Source organism: Halichoerus grypus, chromosome 1, assembly GCF_964656455.1.
Source record: "Halichoerus grypus chromosome 1, mHalGry1.hap1.1, whole genome shotgun sequence".
Lineage (NCBI taxonomy): Eukaryota > Metazoa > Chordata > Mammalia > Carnivora > Phocidae > Halichoerus > Halichoerus grypus.
Genome location: NC_135712.1, coordinates 215,431,950 through 215,455,287, shown reverse-complemented (window position 1 = coordinate 215,455,287; position 23,338 = coordinate 215,431,950). Strand labels below are relative to the sequence as shown.

At 60.4% G+C, this 23,338-nt stretch overlaps 1 protein-coding gene across 1 annotated transcript; it reads left to right on the top strand.

Annotated features, from left to right (window-relative positions):
- Positions 1-315: 315 nt before the first annotated feature.
- On the top strand, positions 316-19,820 carry ONECUT3 (one cut homeobox 3). The gene is made up of 2 exons (XM_036069999.2): positions 316-1,492; positions 19,528-19,820. Exons 1-2 carry the CDS (start codon positions 316-318, stop codon positions 19,818-19,820), a joined length of 1,470 nt encoding a protein of 489 aa, XP_035925892.2.
- The last annotated feature ends 3,518 nt before the right edge of the window (positions 19,821-23,338 follow it).

Below are 23,338 nucleotides of genomic sequence, written 5' to 3'. Positions count from 1 at the left end.
GGGCGGGCACCGAGGCAGGGGACCCCAGAAGCCCGAGTCTGGCCCACTCCGGCCGGCCTGGCGCTCGAGGGGGCCGGAGCGGGCGGAGAGCGAGGCGGCGGGAGGCGGCGGCCAGGGGAGCGGGTGGGCGGGGGTGCTGACGTCAGACCCGGGCCCGGGCGCCGGCGGCCGCTCCCCCGCCACATCCTGGCGGCCGCGCTCGCAGCCGGGCCGGGCGGTGCGCCGCGCAGCCGGGCAGCTTCGCGCGCAGCCACCGGGGAGCGGGCGGGGGCCATGCGGCGGCCTTGAGCGCGCCGGGCGGGCGGGCGGCCGAGCATGGAGCTGAGCCTGGAGAGCCTGGGGGGCCTGCACGGCGTGGCCCACGCGCAGGCGGGCGAGCTGCTGAGCCCGGGCCACGCGCGCTCGGCGGCGGCGCAGCACCGCGGCCTGGTGGCGCCCGGGCGCCCGGGCCTGGTGGCCGGCATGGCGAGCCTGCTGGACGGCGGCGGCGGCGGCGGCGGGGGCGCGGGGGGCGCGGGCGGCGCGGGCGGCGCGAGTGGCGGCGCCGACTTCCGCGGGGAGCTGGCCGGCCCGCTCCACCCCGCCATGGGCATGGCCTGCGAGGCGCCCGGCCTGGGCGGCACCTACACGACGCTCACGCCCCTGCAGCACCTGCCGCCTCTCGCGGCCGTGGCCGACAAGTTCCACCAGCACGCGGCCGCCGCGGCGGTGGCCGGGGCGCACGGCGGCCACCCCCACGCACACCCGCACCCGGCGGCCGCGCCGCCCCCGCCGCCCCCGCCGCAGCGCCTGGCGGCCAGCGTGAGCGGCAGCTTCACCCTCATGCGCGACGAGCGCGCGGCGCTCGCCTCCGTGGGCCACCTCTACGGGCCCTACGGCAAGGAGCTGCCCGCCATGGGGTCGCCGCTGTCGCCTCTGCCGAACGCGCTGCCGCCCGCGCTGCACGGCGCCCCGCAGCCCCCGCCGCCGCCGCCGCCGCCGCCGCTGGCCGCCTACGGCGCGCCGGGCCACCTGGCCGGGGACAAGCTGCTGCCGCCCGCCGCCTTCGAACCGCACGCCGCGCTGCTGGGGCGCGCCGAGGACGCGCTGGCTCGCGGGCTGCCCGGAGGCGGCGGCGGCGGCGGCGGCGGCGGCGGCGGGGCCGGCGGCGGGGCCACCGCGGGGCTGCTGGCGCCGCTGGGCGGGCTGGCGGCCGCCGGGGCGCACGGGTCCCACGCGGGCGGCGGCGGCGGCCCCGGGGCGGGCGCGGCGGCCGAGGAGATCAACACCAAGGAGGTGGCGCAGCGCATCACGGCCGAGCTGAAGCGCTACAGCATCCCGCAGGCCATTTTCGCGCAGCGCATCCTGTGCCGCTCCCAGGGCACGCTCTCCGACCTGCTGCGCAACCCCAAGCCGTGGAGCAAGCTCAAGTCGGGCCGGGAGACCTTCCGCAGGATGTGGAAGTGGCTGCAGGAACCCGAGTTCCAGCGCATGTCGGCGCTGCGCCTAGCAGGTAGGAGCGCGGCGCACACCGCCTGACCCCGGGGCTCCGGATCGGGGCTCCCCAGCACCAAGCAGGGCGGCCGCGGGGCACCCCAGCCCCGCCGGCTGGCTCACGACTCCCTGGCGGGAGGCTGGAGTGTGATCTGTGCCCCTGCCCGTCTGTACTTTGGCCGAAAGGGAGAAAGGGATTGTGCCGCCTTCCCCCCCCCCCCACCCTTAGCAGCCCGCCCGGCCCCTCCGGGAACGGGGAGGGGACCCTGGTTCCTTTCACACTGTGGGGAGGATCCCCGAAGCAACCTGCAAGGTCGCTCATTGTGTGTGTGTTGGGGGGGGACGGGGGGAGGTGCTGTGCCCCAGATGCGCCGCTGCTGTCCGCTCCGGGAGCCACTCCTCTCCTCCCGAAAAGCCCCCGGCTGCGCTCCCAGCTCTGGGCAGGGAGCCGGGACCGTGCACCGGGCGCCCGCGCCGAGGCGGCCAGGGCCGGGTCAGCGCTCAGCCCTCGGCCCCAGCGCGCGCTTCTTTGTAGCTCGGCCTCAGCGATCAATAGCCCCCTCCCCCTCTCCGGCCGCTGGCAAAGGTCACCCGAGAACGGGCGGGGGAGGGGCGGCCCGGGGGACCCTCGCCCGCGCGGCCCGGAGGCCTTCACACCCCGGCCGGCCGCCCGCCCTGCGCGGTTGCTTCTGGCTCGGGTACGCGCACTCCTGGCGGCCTGGCTTTTCCGTTCTGTGTTTCCCTCATTTCTACCTCTGTCTGTCGGGACAGACTGGTGTCTATTTATTTTTCGCTTGCTCTGGTTCTGCTCCTGTTCCTCATTCTTTCTCCTACTCCCCGTAGCTCTCTCCGGCTCTCTCTCTCTGGCTGACTCTCAGCCCCCGGCCCCCTGGGGACCATGCTCCCTCCCCCCCATCCCAGCTGACAACAGCTGGGTCCGCACCTGCCCCCAGCGAGGGGGCCTGGCCAGGCCCCCTTCTCCTGGGTGCCTGGGGGTGCAGGAGAGCCCCTGCCACTGTCCCACGATGGGCCTGACCAGGAGGGGGGTGTCTTTCCCTGGCCGCAGGGGGAGGGGGCTGCGGCTGCCCCAGCCGTGGGGACAATAGCCGGCTCCGTCACCGGCTCCGTCGCTGGATCGATCGCTTCTCTGCACACAGGGGCAAGTGGAGCTGGAGTGGCTGGCTCTCAAACTAGGCGCCCCTGGAGCACAGAGGCAGGGAAGGATTTGAGCCTGGAGTCCACGGGGGGGGGGGGGGGGGGGCTGGGGAGAAGGGGCCTCCTTGAGGGATGGAGAGGGGTCTCCCCCAGGCATACCGGACAACGCGGGGGGGGGGGGTGAGGTGGGGGGTGGGGGAGTCTGCACTCACACATGGCCTCAGTTTCCCCCTTCTGCAGAGTGAGGCGACTAGCTGAGCCTCCTATAGGCGTCTTAGATTCTCCACTTTAGGGAACAGGAAAATAAATTTTCCTTCTTATGTGGCAGGTGACATGCTAGAAATGGTGTTAGGAACCTAGACAGGTCTCGTGTGAGGGCAAAACCTGTTCCGTCCTGCTCCCCATCCCACGCGCAGTGACATGGGTGTGCTCACAGGGCCCCTCAGTCAGGCCAACACGCAGCCACAGCGGTTCTGCGGGATGTAGGTGACATCAGGTAGCGCCGAAAAGCACACCCCCTACGCTCTGGCCACGGCCCTCGCTCCAAGGTGTCAGACACGAAGTGGCGACCGACACGTGGCGTAACACGTGGACCATTGGACCATAGCATCCACCTTCTGCCTCCTCCCCAGCGCATGTATTTCAGGGCACATGGTGTCCGGCTTGGGCGCACCCGAAAGAACACACATCACTTTCCATTTTTCTCACTGTCACCTTAAGGAACTAAAGGGCCCATTCACGTATTCAGCCGCACATTTCAGGGTCCCCCCCCAAAGGTCGGCCAGGGCGCATGGAAGGACAGACCGCAGGCGAGGAGTCCCGGGAGCCCCGGGCGGGGCCTGCGGCTCGAGCACTTGGGGCATCGCTTCCCGCTGCGGGTAGAACTGCAAGAGGGGAGACTAAGACCTCGTTTGCGTCCCAGCAGGGCCTCCCCGGCCTCTGTGGCTCTGGCGAGCAGTCTTACCTCCGTGCGCCTCGATTTCCCCTTTTGGAAAATGAACGTCCGAACCGCGGCCGTCTCAGGAGCACAGGGGGACAAGGAGGGGTGAGCGCAGGGGTCGGGCCTCGGGCAGGGCGCTGGGGTGCTGGGGATAACGCCTCGGGGACCGGCCGCCTGTCCTCTGCTCCTCCGGGCGCTGCCCACACGGTGACCCCACCGACCTGCCTGCTCCGCGCGCCCGGCCCTGGGCGCCCCCCGCAACTCGCGCGCGCTCCGGGCCACGTCTACACCACGGGGCTCGGCCTGGGAGTCAGAGGTGGCCGGCCGAGCGCGAGGGCTAATTAGGCGCCCGCCGGCTCAGAGGCCTTTAGTTCCGGTCGCTGCGCAAATGAAAAGCGGTTAAGTGGCGGCAAATCGCGGCGGTTAGGGGCAGGCAGCGGGGCGCGTCCCCCTCCCAAACGTTGCGCCCCGCACGCGCCGCCTGAAGCGCCCCCAGGGGCCCCCGGTCGCCGCTCCCCGCCCCCCCAGCCCTCCGCGGCAGGACTCGCCGCCCCGCCCTTGCTCACCCCTCGACGGGCGCTGCGCCCCAGTCCCGCCCGCGCTCGCCTGCCTCCGGCCTCCCCGCTCGCTTCTCCCGGCGGGACCACCCGGGTGACCGCGGGCGCTGGGGCCAGGAGACAGGAGGACACACGCAGAGAGATGGACACGGAGAGGCAGAGATAGGTAGGGAGAGACAGAGTGACAAAAACAGAGAGAAAGGAAAAGACAAAACCAGAGACAGAGAAACAGACAGAAACAAAGATGGGGACAGAAAGAGAAACCAAAGCAGAAACAGAAAGACAAAGAGAGACAGGGAGAGAGACAGAGACAGAGAAGGGAAGGCACTGAAAAGAAGAGCCAAGAGTCCCAGAGGGCAGCTGAGTGGGGTCCCCTCAGCCTGGGTCTCTCCCCACCCACCTCCCCAGCTCCCCATCTCTCTCCTTCCCACATCTGGGGCCCAGGGGGAAAGGGATGGTGTCTTTGTTTCTCTGAAGTGCCTGAGAAATCTGGCAAGGTGGACCTCAGGGTCCACCCCACTGCCCGGTGCCTGTCTGCTCTCCGTGCCTCAGTTTACCCATCTGTAAAATGGGGGGGTGGGAGCCAGGTTCTGGGTCTAACATTCTGAGATTCTGGGACCCGCTAGCCTGGTCAAGGCCCATCCTGCAGCCCCCTAACCCCACTGCCACCGGGGGCATCAGCTTCCCACCCCATTCCAAGGTCCTGGGAGTGTGAGGCTTGCTAGCTGCCTCCTCCTGGAAGCCTCTCTGGCTCTAGCTCAAACAGGAATTCTGGGACAGGGACTGGGGGATGGGTGGGGGGACTCTCGGCTGGGGCGGGGTGGTCGATGAATTCGAATTACCGTCTCTAATTCATCACTGCCGCTGGTCGATAGCTTTGGCCATCTTCAAATATTGTTTAAATTGCAACTCTGGAGGAAAAGTATTTTTTGTAACTGATCAGAAAAATATATATAATAAATATCAGATGGAGGCAATTGTCCTCCTTCTTGCCTCACTGGTGAGTCACGTGCCCAAAACCCTGAGGGGTGGTGGAAACCAGCATGGGGAAACTGAGGCAAGGAGGGGACCATTTCTGCAACCGAGATGCATGCGGCCAGGCTGGGGGTCTGGAGGGGACAGTAGAGGACAGGAAAAGGCAAACCAGCTCTTCCACCCAGGGTGAGGCAGGCAGTGCCTGCCCCAGCCCCTGCCCCCACTCTGTAGCCACCCTCCGAGACCGGGGTGGGGGGGGCGACGGGGGTTTCTGAGCATGAAGGGACCCAGCCCATGAGGTCCAACCAAGTCCCACTGAGAGGGCTGGCCGTGCGGCTTCTGTAAGCACCCACCCAAGGACCCCTGCCGCTCTGTAAAAACTTCACCTTGAGCGGCAAGGAGCCCTCACATCTTACAGATCCCCCCAAGACATCCCAGCAGGGGACTTGACAACCTGGGCCTCACCTGGGCTCCCTCACTGACTGGTGGGGTGAGGGGTGAGCCTCTGAGACTCAGTTTCCTCATCTGAGAAATGGACTGAATAAGATGCCACCTAGTAGGGGCTTGTGGAGGTTTTCTTATCAACTGCTCCCTATGGAGACCCTCCGTGTGCATTCACAGACCCTGCACCTTGAGGCCACCTTGCTTAACCACTCCCCACACGCACTTCTCCTCATCTTCGGGGGGGCCCCACAGCAGCCCGGGATCTGGGAGATGCATAGAGAGTGGACAGGGAGTCCAGGAGGGGTCTGGGCGGGGGGAACACACCACAGGCTCCCACAGAGATGCATGGGGTGAGGGAGACCAGGTCTGGAATTGTGTGTACCACAGCCCTGTGAGCTCTGCAACATGCCCAGGGCGACCCTGGGTCGCCCCTCCCCAAACCAGGCCCTCCTTCCAAGCCACAAGACCTGGATGGGACAGACCCAGGACCCTGCCCAGGTTCAGTGATTCTGTGCTCCTGCCATGCAGACAGGGAGGCAGAGGGGAGGGGCAGACTCCGAGATGGGGAGGGGGCTGTCTGGGGTGCTGGAAGCCCTCCCCCCTCTCCTTGGCTTAGCCACCAGGAATAAGAGATGGAATCATCTGGAATGACCATTGAAGCTGGATGTGATTCTTGTGCCCACTTTACAGACCAGCAAGCTGAGGCCAAGAGAAAGGAAAGCAATTGCCAAAGCCCCACACACGGTGTGAGACGGGGCCAGTTCCAGCAGGAGGGAGAACAGACTCAGCTTCCCCAGCAGCAAACAGGGCACTGCAGCCCCTGCTCGGCTGAGTCTGGAGGGGCTGAAAGCAGGGCTTGAGATGCCCAGGTTCCCACCTCCTGCAAATAGGGGGACATGCCAGGCAGGTGGTCCATCAGGGACAAAGGCTGGAAGAGGCTTCAGGAGACTGAGGCCAAGGACAGGAGGATGTCTCTCAAGGTTATGGCAAGTTCCAGTTTAGAAGCAGCTTGGATGACCCTCAGGCAGGTGAACAGTGGGGGCTGGGCTCCTCTGAGGGTGACAGGATCATGGGCCCACTTGAGCCCCCCAGGGAGACCGTGTGGGGACCAGGTCCCAGCTTCCTCCCATCCAACTCAGAGCCACCAACATCCCTGCCTCTGCTTTTCCTGGCCAACCACCCCCTTACTCAAGCTGGCCCTCAGGGTAATCCTGAGCTCAGCATTGCATTTCCAGCCCTCCCTGAGCCCCAAGCCCAATAACCCCTTCCCGTCTGCGAGACAGGGACAGTCACCCCCACATCACAGTTAAGCACATAAATGGGTCTGCACAGTGAGGGGCTGAAGCTGGTTTTCCACTCCTTTATTCCGAAGTCCCCCTTGGCCTAACATCTCAGAACTGGGCACTCTCCTCCCTACCTTCTCTCCCATGCCTGTGCTGTTTCTCTATCAGCCATCACCACTCTAGTCTGAGTGACCCACCTCTGGTGCTGCCTCCCTCTCCTTCTCCTCCTCGCTGGGCTCCGGGTTCCACTCCCATTCCTGGTGCCCTCTCCAGGGCATCGTAAGAAGGGGCTTCTTACGGTCACTTTGGAGCTCATCACACCTCTGCTTAGCATCCTGCCACATAGCCCCCCATAGACCCTAAGATGTAGAGGAAACTCCCTGCCCACAGCCTACAGATGCCCTAACTTCTGGCTGGTGGGCACTTAAGGACAAAGGACAGGAGGTGGGGAAGCCCCAGAGTAGCTGTAAGGAGGGATGCTGGGCCCCCGCGGCTGGCCTGCGTCTTTGTATGTAGCAGCAAGCCCAGCTTAACCAGGGGAGCTCAAGCTGGTTTGAATCAAGTTTTTAATTAAATATGGCCCTTGATCAATAAGGAAGGCAGCGCTAGTGGGGGAGGGGAGAGGCTAGGCCAGGAGCCAGGGGCTGTCTGGGAGACCCACGGGACCTTGCGTAGTGCGGGGCACCTGCGACCTCAGTTTCCCCCCTGCCAAGTAGGTGTAGGGGTCGGTGCGCTTAAGAACCAAACCGTTCTTCCTGTGGACTCTTGCCTCCTGGGTAGATGTGGGGAGGGGGGCCCTTTAGACCCAACAAGTCATAGATCCGCAGCAGATGGAAACAGGGACAAGGAGATGCACGCATGAGGGGCGCAGACTGCGGAAGGGACGTGCAGGGGTCGCAAACGTAGGTGAGCACTGGGACGCAAGTGGAGATGTTCTCGGGAGGCCCGTGTGGACGCACACATTCGCACTAGGACAAACGGGGGCGCAGACTCTGGCTCAGGAACCCCATCCGTCTTCTTGCTCAGATCTGGATCTGGCGTATTCAAGGCGGCATGCCGGGCGGGACCGCGGGAGGAACCCCCTTCTCTCTCCCGAGACCTGTGCTGGCGACTGGGTCATCCATGCGCCCCCAGCTGGGCTTGCTGGAACACCTGTCTCTCGTGCATCTAGACAGTTACTGACCAGCTCTACTCCCTAGTGCTTGGGGGTTGAGAAAGGGTCGCATCCAACTACAGTCATGGGGGAGGGTGAATGCGGGGACAGCAGGGGTCAGCCCTTCTCCAAATGTCAGGCGCATCTGCGCGCGGGTGTTGGGGGAGACGTCAGTGCCTCAATTTCCCCCACCAGGCGAACGCCGCCCCGCATTGCCGGGGAGGTCAGCCGCGGAGATGTGCCGCATTCCGCACCTCTGTCCTCTGCGGGCGTGCGGATCCCCTAAACCCGAAAGGAGCCAGCAGTGCACTCGCCGTCCGCAGCCTGGCGGGACGTGAGGAGACCCCAGACCCCTGTACGACACACACGCTAGGGCGGCGGCGGCCGGGGAGCGCTGGGTTGTGCGCTCCGGGCGTCGTGGGCGCAGCGCGGGGAGCGCGGACCACGGAGCGCGGACTCCCCGGGACTGGGGCGGGAGCGCCCAGGGAAAACCTGGGGGGGCGGGGGAAAGATGACGTCTGAGGCCTGTGACCGTGGACTCGTCGCTTGCCCCTGCGCCCCTCTGTTTCCCCAAATGGAGACTAGAATCCCCAGCCCAGTGGGAGCGCAGGAATTGGATAAAGAAACAGGCTCCAGAAGCAGTCGGAGCCACGACAAAGCTGCTGCTCTCTCCCTCCGCCCGCCTCCTTAAACAACGCTGTATTATTATTTTCAATGGTGGACACATTCGCCTGGTTCCAAATTTATGTGGAACAAGACTGCGTCCTCCATGACCCTCCTTCCTGCAACCCAGTTTCTATTTGTCCTTCTACAGAGAGGCTGCTCCTAACCCTGCAGCTACAAGTGCTCATTCCTTCTATTTTCCTTTTCCTCTGTTTAAAACAATGTGGTGGAAAGTCGGTTCTGTTTTGCTTCCTTCTCCATGACACCCAGAACATTCCACATCAGGAAAGAGAGTGCCTCCAGGATCATTTTTGCGGGCTACGTCCTATTCTCGTGGGCCATTTCCCTCTTTTGCTGGCCACCTCCTAGCCAGAGGACAGTCAGGCTGTTCCAGATGGTTCGCCCCGGTCAGCCCTTCTCCCCACCTGGCCACACTGGGCGCGGGGCACCGTGTTCTGTGAGTTGCTGTGTTGATTAGTTGCCTAATCACTAAAGTGCTGGGTCATGCCCCCCTTTCTGGGTTGGCCTCTCTTTTCTTTTTTCTTATCACTGTTTCCTTTCCGGTCATCTTTTTCAAATCCATTTCCAACTGCTGGCCACTGTGATTTCTTAATAGGTTTTTAAAAATAAACGCTGTGTGCAGGTTGGGGACAGGTGTATTGGGCACTGACTCAGTTTGCCCCTGTGGGAGGGTGTCTGAATGGGGGGGAGTCTCCACGGCTCACAGTCTAAGTGTGAGCTGCCCCTAGACACCCCAGTTCCCCAGCCTCAGGCACTACAACTTCCAGATGGAGCCCCGGAAAGGCGCCCCAAATCCCTGAGGAAACACGCATTTCCCTGATAAGTCTTTGGAAGGCTCAGAACTAATTTGAAAACGTGGCCATTAAAAGCCCATCTGGGGGAGCAGTAGAGAGAGGAGGTGAGGCCTCCCCCGAAGGCCAGGCGCTGGCTGGAGGAACAAGGTGCCAGGGCAATTAGGGGAGGGGAAAGAGAGGAAGGGGCAGCGAGTGGACAGGGGACAGGCCGTGAAGACAGATGAGGAGGGGCTGCTGAGGCCACTGAGGGTCCTTGCCTGAGGACAGGGGCCTGGCTCTGCACCTGGCTCCTTGGAGATGACTCTGAGCGCCATCATAGGAACCCCTTTCAGGCTGCCCCAGGGGTGCAGGGTATAGATAAAGAGCGTCAGTGTATGGACTCCAGGCCCCTTTTAGTGACTCGCTGTGTGACCTTGGGCAAGTCATCCACCATCTCTGGACTGGGGAGGCCACAGGGGAGGCTCAGGGCAGCTCAGTCCAGTGGGGACAAGCCATCAGGGTGGGGGCATCAGTGTTCCCCACATCTCAGTCTGGGCAGCTGGTGGCTGGGGCGGGACGCGTCGCCAAGGAAACCGGTCATCATCCCAGCCGGAGACCAGGCTCCGTATTGAATTGTCTGCTCCTGGAAGCCTAAGCTGAGCACAGGAGGTGGCCGGAGGGGAGGGGACAGCCACTCCCGCTCCTGCTCCCACACCCCCCATCCTGTAGCCAGGTGGACAGGCGCTCGGTGCAGGGGTGCAGGGGAGCAGGGGAGAGGGCACACAGAGCGGCCTAGTTGTTGCCCTGGGCACGGCACAGACTGAGAGACAGGTGCCCCCATTGCTGAATTCTGGCGCCAGAGTCCAGCTCTTGTCTTTCCCTGTCAAACCCAGCCCTCCTGCTGCCGGTCTGGCTCATTCTTCTTGTCCTCAGGGCTTCACTAGACCACTAGACTCCCCCTCCCATCTAAGACCCGGGCTAGGTGCCCAGGCCCACCTGCATACCTAGCCCTGTCCCCACCTGGAGGCCTCCTAGAACCCAGCTGGGCTCACATCTCCCCCCTCACAGCCCCCACTCATATGCCACCTCCACCCCTCCCTGCTCTGAGCCAGGCAGCCAGCGCCCTGTTTTGGAACCAAGTCAGCCCTGGCTTTCCACTTATCCGTGGGATTACTGGAGTGACATGTCTTAGGCATCAGACTGTGGCTGTGTGAAGGGAGGTTGTCCTGCTCCCAGCTGTCCCCAGCACCTGGCACCCAGTAGGTGCTGGATAAATGTATGAAGCAAGCGAGGAAGAAAGGAATGGGTCCAGGGTCCCGCTGCGGCACTCATTCAGATCCTCATGCCCCCTGCACGACAGGAACTCTCCCTCCCGCTGACAGACAGGGACATCAGGATCAGGATCACGGGGTCGCTGTGTTTGCCTGATAAACCAGGAAACCAGTGTGCCCAGAGTGTGTGTTCAAGGCCCCTGAGCCCATAGAGCCAAGGCCCCGTGTCTCCACGGACGGGGACTGGTGAAGGCGTGGGTGGGCAGCCCGGGAGCAGGCAGGTAGACAGGAGCCATCCTGAGGGTCTAGATGGTCCCTGGGCTGCCTCCCACCCACTCAGACACTGAGCTGCCCTGGGGGTGCCACGCACATCTGCTGCCACCCAGGCTCAGCACATCACACCTCCAGTTTTTCACGCTGCTTCCGCCTAATAATTACCTGTCATGCAGATGTCTGCTGGCCCCTGGGTCTTCCTCCACCACCTGGTGACCCAGCCACACCCTCTGGGCTCTCCCCTCCAGCACCCCTCCACATACCCATGCCACTGCCCACATTCCAGCCCATCGAGTGGACGACTCTTGCTAGGGTCACAGGATGTCCCGGTTACGCACCCCTGTGGTTTATGTATGGACACCCCCCAACTGCAGCAAAGCCCGCTACACATGCCAAGAGCCCACGCACAGGGCCACAATCACACATAGCCCTCCACCTCGCCAGGCATTTGTGACAGCCCCCATATGGACACCCCCAATAGGATTGGGGGGACAGACAGATGCCTGCCTGGTCAGCCCACTGGAGTCCAGGGATGGCCCAGGACAGGCACAGCAGGGGCAGTCCTCCCCACCAATCACCCACTGCTGTCTGGTTACATGGCCCAGACCACAGTGGACCTCTGGAGGAGGGGATGGGAGGAGGAAAGGGAAGGGGAGGAGGGAGAGAGGGAGGAGGGAGAGGGGAAGGGAGGAGGGGGAGCAGGGAAGGGGAGGAGGGGGAGAAGGGAGAGGGACAGGAGGGGCAAGGGATGGGAGGAGGGAGAGGAGGAGGAGTGGATGGAAGGAGGAGAGGGAAGGGGAGGAGGGGGAAGGGATAGGAGGAGGGGGAGGAGGGAGAGAGGGTGGAGGGGGAGGGGATGGGAGGAGGGGGAGGGCAAAGGAGGAGGGGGAGCAGGGAAGGGGAGGAGCAGGAGAAGGGAAAGGGACAGGAAGGAGAGGGGATAGGAGGAGGGAGAGGGGGAGGAAGGAGAGGAGGAGGAGTGGATGGGAGGAGGAGAGGGAAGGGGAGGAGGGGGAGCAGGGAGAGAGGGAGGGGATGGGGTGAAGGGGAGGAAGGGGAGGAAGGAGAGGGATGGGAAGGAGAGGGGATAGGAGGAGGGAGAGGAGGGAAAGTGAAGAGGGGGAGCAGGGAGAGAGGGAAGAGGGGGAGGGGATGGGAGAAGGGAAAGAGGGAGGAGGAGGAGAGGGAAGGGGAGGGGGAGCAGGGGAGGAGGAGGAAGGAGAGTAAGAGAGAGAAGGAATAGCATAGCTATCGGAAGATGTTGGGGGTGAACAGGTGCGACCCCGCTCTCCCCCACGCAGCCCTGATTCTCTCCCACCCACTGAGGGGTGACTGAATGTGAGGTCGCAGCTGCTCCCTCCCTGACTTCAGATGGGTGCACGCTGCTGAGGGTGCTCCGGGGGTCCCACTCCCCTGACTGGCCCACCACCCACACAGGAGTGTCATCACTGCACAAACACACCCAGCAGGCTGTCTCCTGTGGACCTACTTTGTGTAGGGCAACAGAAGGAACTCCAGCTCAGGCTTGACTCCACTCTTCTGGGGTGAAAAGAAGGCTTTCCTGGGGGAAGGGTCCCTGCTCCTGGGCCTTGAGAGATGTATAGGATTCCCCGGGCTGGGGAATCCCTACACCTTACCTCAATTTCTCCATCTCTGCCCTCTCCCAGAAGATCTTGGGAGAGATGCAGAGGCTTGAGGCCAGACCTGAGGTGGGTGGGGGGGACTTTATGGCCACGTGACCCCTAGATGGGATCTCAGAACCTCATCTCAGCCCCACCATGATATTCAAGACTTTTCTGGTTAAATCCCTTCCCGTAGCTGGGCAAGGCAGAGACCACGATTAAGACAATTTTCCATTTGAAGAAACAGAGGCACAGAGGGCAGGCACCGTGCAATAATTCAGCAGGGTTTGACCATCCTCTTGGCCCATGGAGGGGCACCAGTGAGAGGGGGTGATCTGTTGACCCCAGAACTTTCTAGGAAGGTAAGAAGCAGGCAGAAGAGAGGTGTTATGTAGGCAAGTTCCAGGGGGTCTAAAATGAAAGGGTTTTCATCTGGAACTTGAGGGTCCCCCCAGTTCACTTTTGATCCCACCTAGATATGGACCAGCAGAGCCTCAGCCCCTCCTACCTGGAGCCCTGCCGTGGGCTGGGGTTGGCCTGCTGGACAGGGCCTTTCTTGGCTTACTTGCTGGGTACCCATGAGGGGTTCAGACTTGGGAGTGGGCTCTCAGTCTCTTCTGGACCACCTGTGATCTTTTTCCAGGGCCTCTGGGACCACCCGGGACCCAGCACTAGATCGTCTTCATCCCTGGACTCCAAAGAGACTGAGAGAGGTGGGATGGGTAGGGACACCAGTTTTTCTAAGATCAGAGCATCTCAGAATCAGTGGTTCTTAATATCAGCTTCTCAGTCCCTGGAGGCATGGAGGGAGGACCCAAACCCACACTTGAGGGGGCCCCTGGATAGAGTGGGTGAATCATTGTAATGCTATGCAAAAATAAAGAAAAGAAAAGGGGGGCAGAGGAGATGAGAGCAGAGAGGTGACAGGGTGGGGGTGGGGGAGGGGGAGCTGATGTGCAATGAAGAATGTGTGAAGGAAGCAGAGTGTCCCTATTTTGCAAATGAGGACCCTGAGGCCCTGGGGGGGGGGCTGACTTGCCCAGGGTCCCGGAGCATGTCTGGTAGCCAGCTGGTTCCTTCCCAGCTACCATGGCAACCATGGTTGTTGGTGAGGATCTGTGTCTGGGGCCACTCCCTGCCCCCCAACCACAGGCTGGGAGCCTCTGGTGAGGGACTCAGGGTCGAGTCCTCCTGTGCTGGGCATATATAAGGTGGCCCCTGTGATGGGGCTCCACGGTGTAGACGAGGATATTGGAGGAGGTGCTGGTGCAGGTGAAGCAAACAGGAGGTGGGATGCAGGGGTGGCCATAAAAACAAAGGTGATGTGGAGGTGATTGCAGTGGAGGTCATTATGGTGGGGCTGCAGGTAGAGGAGGTGAGAGGACAGAGGTGGTGTCAGTGTGGTGATGGATGCACAGGTAATGGAGGTGATGCTGTTGAAAGAGGTGGTGGTGCCAGTGGTGGAGGTGGAGATGACAGAGGTGGAGGTGGAGGAGTTGATGGGGCAGAAGTGATGGTGATGGTGGAGGAGGCCGTGTTGGTAGAATTGGTGCAGGTGGTGGAGGAGGCGATGGAGGTGGAAGTGATAGTAGAGGAAGCGATGCAGGTGGAGGTGATGGTGGTGAAGATGATGGAGGAGGAGGCAATGGGGGAGGTGATGGGAGAAGAGGTGATAGGGGAGGTGATGGGGAGGAGGCTATGGGGGAGGAGGTGATGGGAGATGTTGACGAAAGGGATGTAGAGGTGGTGGGAGAGGTGATGGTGGAGGAGATGATGGTAGAATTGGTGCAGGTGATGGGGGAGGCAATGATGGTAGAATTGGTGCAGGTGATGGGGGAGGCGATGATGGTAGAATTGGTGCAGGTGGTGGAGGAGGTGATGGTAGAATTGGCGCAGGTGGTGGGGGAGGCGGTGGGGGAGGTGATGGGGGAGGAGGCGATGATGGTAGAATTGGTGCAGTTGGTGGAGGAGGTGATGGGGAAGGCGATGGTGGAGGAGGCGATGATGAAGGAGGTGTGATGGTAGAATTCGTGCAGGTGGTGGTGGAGGCGGTGCAGGAGGTGATGGGGGAGGAGGCGATGGAGGTGAAAGGGATGCCAGTGGAAGAGGCAATGGTGAAGGAGGTGTGATGGTAGAATTGGTGCAGGTGGTGAGGGAGGCGGTGGGGGAGGTGACGGTGGAGGAGGCGATGATGGAGGAGGTGTGATGGTAGAATTGGTGCAGGTGGTGGGGGAGGCGGTGGGAGAGGTGATGGGGGAGGAGGCGATGGTGAAGAAGGTGTGATGGTAGAATTGGTGCAGGTGGTGGGGGAGGCGATGGGGAAGGCGATGGTGGAGGAGGCGATGGTGGTAGAATTGGTGCAGGTGGTGGAGGAGGTGATGGTGGAGGAGGCGATGGTGGTGGAAGTGTGATAGAATTGGTGCAGGTGATGAGGGAGGCGGTGGGGGAGGTGATGGTGGAGGAGGCGTTGATGGAGGAGCTGTGATGGTAGAATTGGCGCAGGTGGTGGGGGAGGTGATGGTGGAGGAGGCGATGGTGGTAGAATTGGTGCAGGTGGTGGAGGAGGCGATGGTGGAGGAGGCGATGGTAAAGAAGGTGTGATGATAGAATTGGTGCAGGGTGGGGGAGGCTGTGGGGGAGGTGATGGTGCAGGAGGCGATGGTGAAGAGGTGTGATGGTAGAATTGGTGCAGGTGGTGGGGAGGCGATGGTGGAGGAGGCAATGGTGGTAGAATTGGTGCAGGTGGTGGAGGAGGCGATGGTGGAGGAGGCAATGGTGGTGGAAGTGTGATGGTAGAATTGGTGCAAGTGGTGGGTGATGCAGTGAGGAGGTGGAAGAGGTGATGGAGGTGGAAGGGTTGCCGGTGGAGAAGGTGATGGTGGAGGAGGTGTGATGGTAGAATTGGTGCAGGTGGTGGCAGAGGCGGTGGGGGAGGTGACGGTGGAGGAGATGATGGAGTGGAAGCCACAGTGGCGGTCCCCAGTGGAGATCCTCGTGGAAGAGGTGGCCATAGCAGTGGCGTCGCAGTAGGAGCCTGGTGGTTGGCACTGTGGGTAAGTCCAGCCTTCTCCTCCAGGCACTCTCCCCAGCCCTTCTCTCCCAGTCTGGGCTTTCACTTCTGCAAAGGGGCTCATACCCACCACCTGTCCTCCTCTTGGGGTGCCCAGGTGACACAAGGACTGCAGTGGTGGGCTGGTGGGAGTGATCTCGGGCACCAGACAGGATGCTGATGAGGGGAAGGTGGGATGGTGACAGGTTCGCTGATGGGGGGCATTTGGGCTGCCTCTCCCGACTGGCACTCACACCTCTGAGCCTCCAGGCTGGGCTCTGGGGGGCTGTGGGGGATGGAAGCCAGGACAAAAGCTGCTCCTGGTAAACAGCTCTGACTGGAGCCCAGATCGATTGGGGCTGTGAGGAGCTGTAATTAGATTGAACACTGGGAAGGGGGGAGAGGGGAGCCTCTTTTTGCTGTGATCGACAAAACACGAAGTTTTTTCATGACTCTGCTTGGCCTGGCCCCTCCCCCAGCCCCTGCCTCTAGGGCCCCCATTAGGCACTTGATTGGAGAAGGGGGAAGTAGGGGGAGAGAGGCGAACCATGTCTTACCTCCCTCCCATTCTGGGCCAGGGCCAGTCCACCGTGGTTCCTGTCCTGCCCATGCTGGGACTTGCTGGGCAACCTTGGGCAAGTGGCTTACCTTCTCAGAGTAAGTAAGGAGAACAATCCCTGCCTTATGAAATTATCATAAGGATTAAAAGATAAGAGACATGTAAGCCTCTTGACATGTAAAGCTCTTGTGAGCTCTCTTTGTTTTCTTTTCTTTTTTTTTTAAAGTAAGGTTTATGCCCGGTGTGGGTCTTGAATTCAGGATCCTGAGATGGAGAGTTGCATGCTCTACTGACTGAGCCAGCCAGGTGTCCCTCTTATGAGCTTTCTGAGGATCATTTGTATCTTTGTCCCTACTGTAAATGTATGATGTATTTGTGAGTAAACTAAGTGAATGAAGGAACAAGTGAATCAATTAATGAATTGAAGATTACAACCGGTGGGCAAGAAGGGCCTCTTTTGAAATTTAAAGGCCTGGGGCTGAGTCTTGACTCTTACCCTGGACTGGATGCTGGAGACTCAGCTTTCTCTTTGAAAGAATGGGGGACTCTGTCCCTCCCTTGACCCTTGACCCTTGAACAGGGTGGCCAAGTTCCAAGGAGATGGGAGGTCAGGACCGGTCCTCTCACTCCTTTCCAATGTTTCTTAATGCAGACAAAATATGAGCTTATGTTTTTGCTTCCCTCTTCTGTACACAAAAGGCTGCCTGGTGCACTGTTCATCTGCCTCCTTTTGCCTCACCATCTTTCCATATCCATACCACACCCTTTCCCACTGTCAGCTTCTCAGTATTGTTATGAATACAGTCTTTTGCTTAAATCAATATTCAGCATTACATTATTATGTTTTCAGTGAATATTGTCCACATCTGAGCCACATAGAGTACTAGGATTTCATTTTTCTTTCTTGTGCAACTGTTTGTTTTTCAAGGAGTTAGTAGTTGCCTATCACAGGTTCTTCCCACACTCCCCAACAAAATGCAAACCAACTCAATAGGATTTTCCACACATATTAGGTCATGTCCCCTTTCCACTTCCCTTGGTGCTGGATGGGGCTGCCCTCCATGTCCTGAGTGCCTCTGTTCCATGGTCTTCTAGGCTCTGCCCTCTCCATCATCTGGAGGATCCTCTCCTTTTCCGGTAGGAAAGTCACACTTCCTGAATCCCACATTTTACTTTTTTAATTTACCTCCTCATTTTGGTGAAACACATCCTCCAGGAGTTTTCTGAGAAAGAGTGCACAGAAGTTAACTTTTGGAGACTTTGACTTGTCTGACTTTGTCTTTATTCCACCCTCCTGCTTGGTGTTTGGCTGGGTATACAATTCTAGCTGAATAGAATTTCCCTCAGAATTTTGAAGGCATTCGTTCACCATCTCCTAGTTTTTGAGAAGCCAAAGCCACTCTGACCCTTAGTCCCTCCCAGATGTCTGGCTTTCCTTTCTGGGAGCTTTTACTTTATTCTCTTTATTCTGGGTCTCAGGAATCTCACAAGGATGAGCCTCAGGGAGTATCTTTTTTCACCCATTGAGCTGAGCACTTCATGGGCTCTTTTAAGCGGACTCTCGTGTCCTTCAAACATGGATTTTTTTTTTCATTATTTATTTGGTAATCTCTTCCTCTAGTTTTCGATTGCCTCTGAATCAGATGGCAGCCTGCCCAATCCACCCTTTATTGTCATCTTTCTCTCATTTCCCATCTTGGCATCTGCCTTGTCCTATTTCCGGAGATACTTGCTTAACGCTGTGTTCCGGTCCTTACGTTGATTTATTCCAGCGATTATATATTTAATTCAAGAGTACTGTCTTCCCTTTTCATTGTCCTTTTTATTGAACAGCATCCTGTTCTTGTTTCATGGATATAGCACTTTTCTCTTACCCCTCCAAGAGTATTCATTATAGCTTTGCCTGCTTTGTCCGTTACTTGGTTCTCCCAAGAGCGTCCTCCCCCTCTCCTCCTACGTTTTTTCTCATTTGTCTCCTATCTCTCTCTCCCTCTCTCTCTATTCCCTCCCCTCCCCTTCCCCCCTTTCTCATTCTCCCTCTCTCTTCTCTCTCTCCCTCTCCCTTCTCTCCCCCTTCGTCCCCCTTCCCCCTTTCTCTCTCTCCCTCCCTCTCTCCCTCTCGCTCCTCTCTCTCTCTCTCTCTCCTTAGAGGCTTTTCTAAACTGTCCAGTAATCTCCAAACATCACCCTTATTTAATCATAAAACCTGAAAGAGCCCATTGGAAGTGCTGTGTGTTTCAGGTCAGGGGGAGACAGGGAGTGAAGTGGGGTGTCAGTTCTCCTGGGAGAACCCGTTGTCACTGAGAAATGAGCCACAGCACAGGGAAGAGTAATCTATTTTTACAGATGTGTGTGGACATTGATCTGGCATGCCATCTGGTTCAGACTCTTCCGGAACCCAAACAAAGCCAGTTTGGTGTGTGGTCTCAGTGGGTCACCAGGCTGGGTGCAGGGTTCTGCTAGTATAGCAGAGGGTGGTGACAGACTAGCTGGGGTGAGGAGTTGGTGGGGAGGCAGGAGGGAGCAGGCTCTTCACCTCCTGCAGCCCCTGACTAATACCTGGTGGAGAAACTGAGACTCTGATAGAGCCCCTGGAGGGAGGGAGCCAGTGCAGGCTGGTGAAGTTCATCTTTTCCACCCCCTGGCTCCACCGCATTGAGGAGAGGGGTCCACTTTGGAGCTGGGGCCCGCGGAGCAGCCTGGGGTCCTGCTCAGCTGCCCTGAGGTGCTGCCCACTCCCCTTTGCAAGCATCCACCAGCCAGGGTGGGGGTGGGGCGCGATGGGGCGGCCTCCTGCAGCCTTCTCTCTGCTCCCAGCGGAGGTGGGGGGGTCGGTGCTGCATCCCCCCACTCTTCCTTGGATCCTCCCAGCTCCAGAGGATCCCTTGGGCACTTGAGGGAGGCCAGGTCTGGGCCTCAGCCTCCTGGGGTGGAGGTGCGGGTGGGAGGCCTGGGTCCCCGAGTCAGGGCTACGTCATGTCAGCCTCACGACACAGGGTCCCTAAGCTGGTCAGGCCTGACCGACAGCCCGGGAAAGGAGGCACAGGCTGGTACTCCCGTCATTGGGGTGTGTGTGGGGGGGTTACCGGGGTCGGGGACACACCCCAGGGACCTGGTAATTCACGGCTTCTCCCACGCCGTCTAACTGAGCCACAGAGCTCGCACACAATGTCCCGCAGCGTCCCGGCGGCCGCGAGACGCGGCAGCGCGGGGTCGGGGCCCCGGGGGCGGCGAGGAGGGCGAGCCGGGCCCGTGGAGCCGCGCTCACGCCGTGTCCCCGCTTTGTCTCCCGTCCCGCGCGCCGGGCGGCCCGCAGCGTGCAAGCGCAAGGAGCAGGAGCAGCAGAAGGAGCGCGCGCTTCAGCCCAAGAAGCAGCGCCTGGTGTTCACCGACCTGCAGCGGCGCACGCTCATCGCCATCTTCAAGGAGAACAAGCGGCCGTCCAAGGAGATGCAGGTCACCATCTCGCAGCAGCTCGGCCTGGAGCTCAACACCGTCAGCAACTTCTTCATGAACGCGCGGCGCCGCTGCATGAACCGCTGGGCCGAGGAGCCGGGCGCCGCCCCCGCGGGCCCCGCCGGCGCCGCCGCCACCTTCTCCAAGGCCTGAGCCCTCGCGCCCCCCCGCCCCGCCCCCCCGCCCCCCCCGCCGGCCCGGTCCCGCCCCGGGGGGGGCGCTGGAGGGGTGCAGCCCGTCCCCCCCAGCCCAGTGCACAAGAAGGGCCCCTCCTCCCCACCCCGTCCCCTCCAGGCCAAAGGGAGCCCTCCACCCCCCAGAGGGGAGGGGGTGGCAGAAGGGGCTCCCCGCCTCCCTCCGTTCAGGACGCCCAGAGGGCCTCGGGCAAAACCAGGGCTCCCGCGTCGTCCCCGAAAGCGGGTCAAGAAGCACATACTAGAAATATAAACCGGGTATTAGAAGGAATTTTGAGAATAACCCCTCCTTCGCCAGCCCCCGCCCCCACGGAGGGAGGCCGGAGGAGCCCTCCTCCCCAGCGGTCCCCCCCTTCCAAAGTCGCCAAAAACCCCCGTCGGGCTGGGGGTCCTTGCAGCGCCCCACCCGCACCAAGACCAGCCCCTCCGCCGGCAGAACCGCCCCACAGCCGAGAACCCAGCTGCCCCCCGGCCACCAGGGTTCCTTGTGCCAAGAATCGCCTGCCTTAACGTCTGGGGAGGGGTCGCAGCGGAGCCGGCCGGCGCCCCCAGGCGGGCAGCCTCCCCCAGCCCGCCCCAGACTGGAGGGGGCGGCAAGCTCGAACATGCGGGTACATTCCAGACGCCTCCTTCCCGGCGCCCCCTGTCAGTTCACTTTACCTTTAGGCACCTTGATGACACACAGGGAGAGACAGACCCCGGGAAACAGAAAAAACAAAACCAAAAAACCCATCCAGATTCCACGAGGAGAAACCAGCACAGAGAGAGCGTGGGAACCCACCCGGAATCCCTGCGTGCTGGGGCCATGGCGTGGCCACCTGCGTGGAACCTTCTGGAACTCACCCACCACCTCCCAGCGCTCAGGGCTGCCGCGCTGGGCCTGAAGGGGAGGCAGGGGGCGAGCCTGTGCTTGCAACTCTCTCTCCAAAGGGATAAAGAAGATGCTGAAGAAGGTGGAATCTGCTTGCTCCATTTTTTGCCAAAAAAAAAAAAAAAAATTGACGAGGGAGAAGGAAAGGTCAGAAATGAAGATGAGCACCCCCCACACCCCCCTGCTCGTCTCTCTTCCCTTCCTGGTGACCTCCAAGGTGACCTCCAAGGCTGGCCGGCAGCTGGATCCTGAGAACCCCCCCTCCCCACGGTTCAAGATCTGGAGGCTAGAAGGAAACTCACCCCCCAAAACCCCGCCCATCCACTGCCTCCCAGGGAGGTAGTCACCCCCTCCCCCCTTGAGAATGCAAAAGACATTTCTAGTGAAATGCCCCTCCCCCTCCCCCAGGTAAAGGCTACCTCACTCAAACGTTCTTGTCTGTGATTGGATAAATCACGCCTGATACCAAAGATTCCCCCCAAGGACCTGTGCTGGATGCTGGAATTCCCTCGCCTGGGACCAGGTGTGGCCCAGGGCCTGCCCGGCCCTGCCCTCCAGGTGTGCCCCGCTCCCCAGCAACGACAGAGAGAGAGAGACAGAGAGAGAGACAGAGAGAGAGAGGGAAGGAGGGAGAAGAGAGAGAGAGAGGAGGGAGGGGTGGGAGGGACAGAGAGAGTGAGAGAGAGAGGGAGAGAGGAAGAGAGAGACAGGGAGAGAGAGAGGGAGAAGTGAAGGAGAGGGAGGGAGAGAGGATACTGAGGTCGATGAGTGCCTTTTTCTGGAACCAAAGATGTGTGTGAAATGTTCTCTTGTCCTTATCGACTCGCTATTCTCCCAGCTTTTTAAGCAACCGATCTGAGTGATGCTTCTAGAACCTTTGGGTGTTAGGGCAGAATCCTAAGAGTTCCTGTTCCCGCTCAGCAACCAACCCCCCCCCCCCACACACACACGCCCTGCTGTCCTTTCTGGGGTGGTCCTGGGCGCTGGAGTCTGGGTGGCCAGACCCCTTCCTTCCACCTCTCACTGTCACGTGGCCCCATTGGACGGGGTGCCTGCTTGCAGGGGACAGGGCTTCTGGGACACCCCATGCTGGGTAAGTCACTTGCTCTTCCCAGCATTTAAGGTCCAAGGATCAGAGGCCAGAGGTCTCTGTTCTGTCCCCTGATGGATAGTTAGGAATTGGCTTGGGACCGTTCTGGTTGTGGAAGTTTCTAGCTATGGTGACCTGTGATCAGATCGGGTCGAGCACGACCAGCCCGGGTCACAGAAGCATCCCTGGATTCCGGGGTCCCTTTCAAACACTCACACACACCCACACCAGCTCCAGTCCAGCCCCTCCAGGGGCCCTGACCCCCAGGCCCCCCCAGCGCCCCCCGGCCCCACCCCGCTCTCCCTGACACCCGGCTGGTTGTCACATACCAAAGACCATTCTCCATGCGGGGAATGACACCTCTGGCACAGCTCCTTCGAGCCTTTGACAATTTTCTCTGAAATACCTCAAAATATTTAATGTATAGTTTATGTGATAAAAAAAATCCTTAGCTAGTTTTTGGAATACGTGACTTGAAGCTTTATACCGTTAAATTATAATTTTGCAGACAATGGTATGTCATTTCTTTGAAGAGTTCCGTGGGAGACATATTGAATGTCAGGGCAGTGAGAACCGGGTGGACAGAGGCCAAGGGCATGGCAGCGGGGGCGAGAGGTGGGGCGCGCGGGACCGGCGTTTACAGATTTCTTACTCAAACGAGTCCTTTAGGAAAGACAGGAAGAGAGAGAGAGAGTGTACCTTTCTGTTCTCTGGCGTGTTCTGTTCCTCGTTTTTTGGAGTCATGTCTTATAAGAGTATTTATTATTCTGTGTGTTCTGTGTTCAAATGTAATTTAAGAAAAAAAAGTAAGAAAAATCAAAAAAAAAAAAGACAATGGAATTTGATTTGATGCATGACTAATGTGCTAGGTGGGTGGGGCGGGGGGTGGGGTGGGACGGGCCGGGTCAGAGCCCCGGGGTTCCGTGTCGCATGGTTGTGTTTCATGCCTGAGTTCCGTCGGTGCTCCTTCTCCCTGCTCTGTGTTCCTTCCCCCCCTTTCTAAGGATCTGTGTCCGGCGGCGGGAGGGGGACGAGGCCTCGGGCTGCCAGGAAGGTGGAGGAGGCCGCAGGGCCTCCGCACCCAGACCCAGACCCAGACTCCGCACCCAGACCCCCCGGTGCCCACACACCACCTGCCTGTGCCAACCGGGTGGGGGATCCTGGGCCTCCTGCTCCTGGTTCTTGGGTGCAAGTGGGTGTTGCTGCCACCTCGGACCCTCCACCCCCACCCAGCTGGTTTCACGCGAGCATGAATTCCCAAGTGTCTTGTTCAGAGGAGAGAGACAATCAGCCAATTCGAGTCTTGTCGCCCAGGGTGGTGGGGGCCAGGGTGTACCCCAACTTCCCGAGATCCCAAGGGCCCTCCTGAGACACCCCCAGCCCCAGGCAGGCACTCAGCCAGACTCCACCCATACCCTCAGCCTCCCTGACCCTGGGCTGGATGTGTTACCCTTTGGCCTGGGATGTAGGGCGGGGGGGTGCACATCTGTGGAGCCCTCCCTCCCAGCCCATGTCA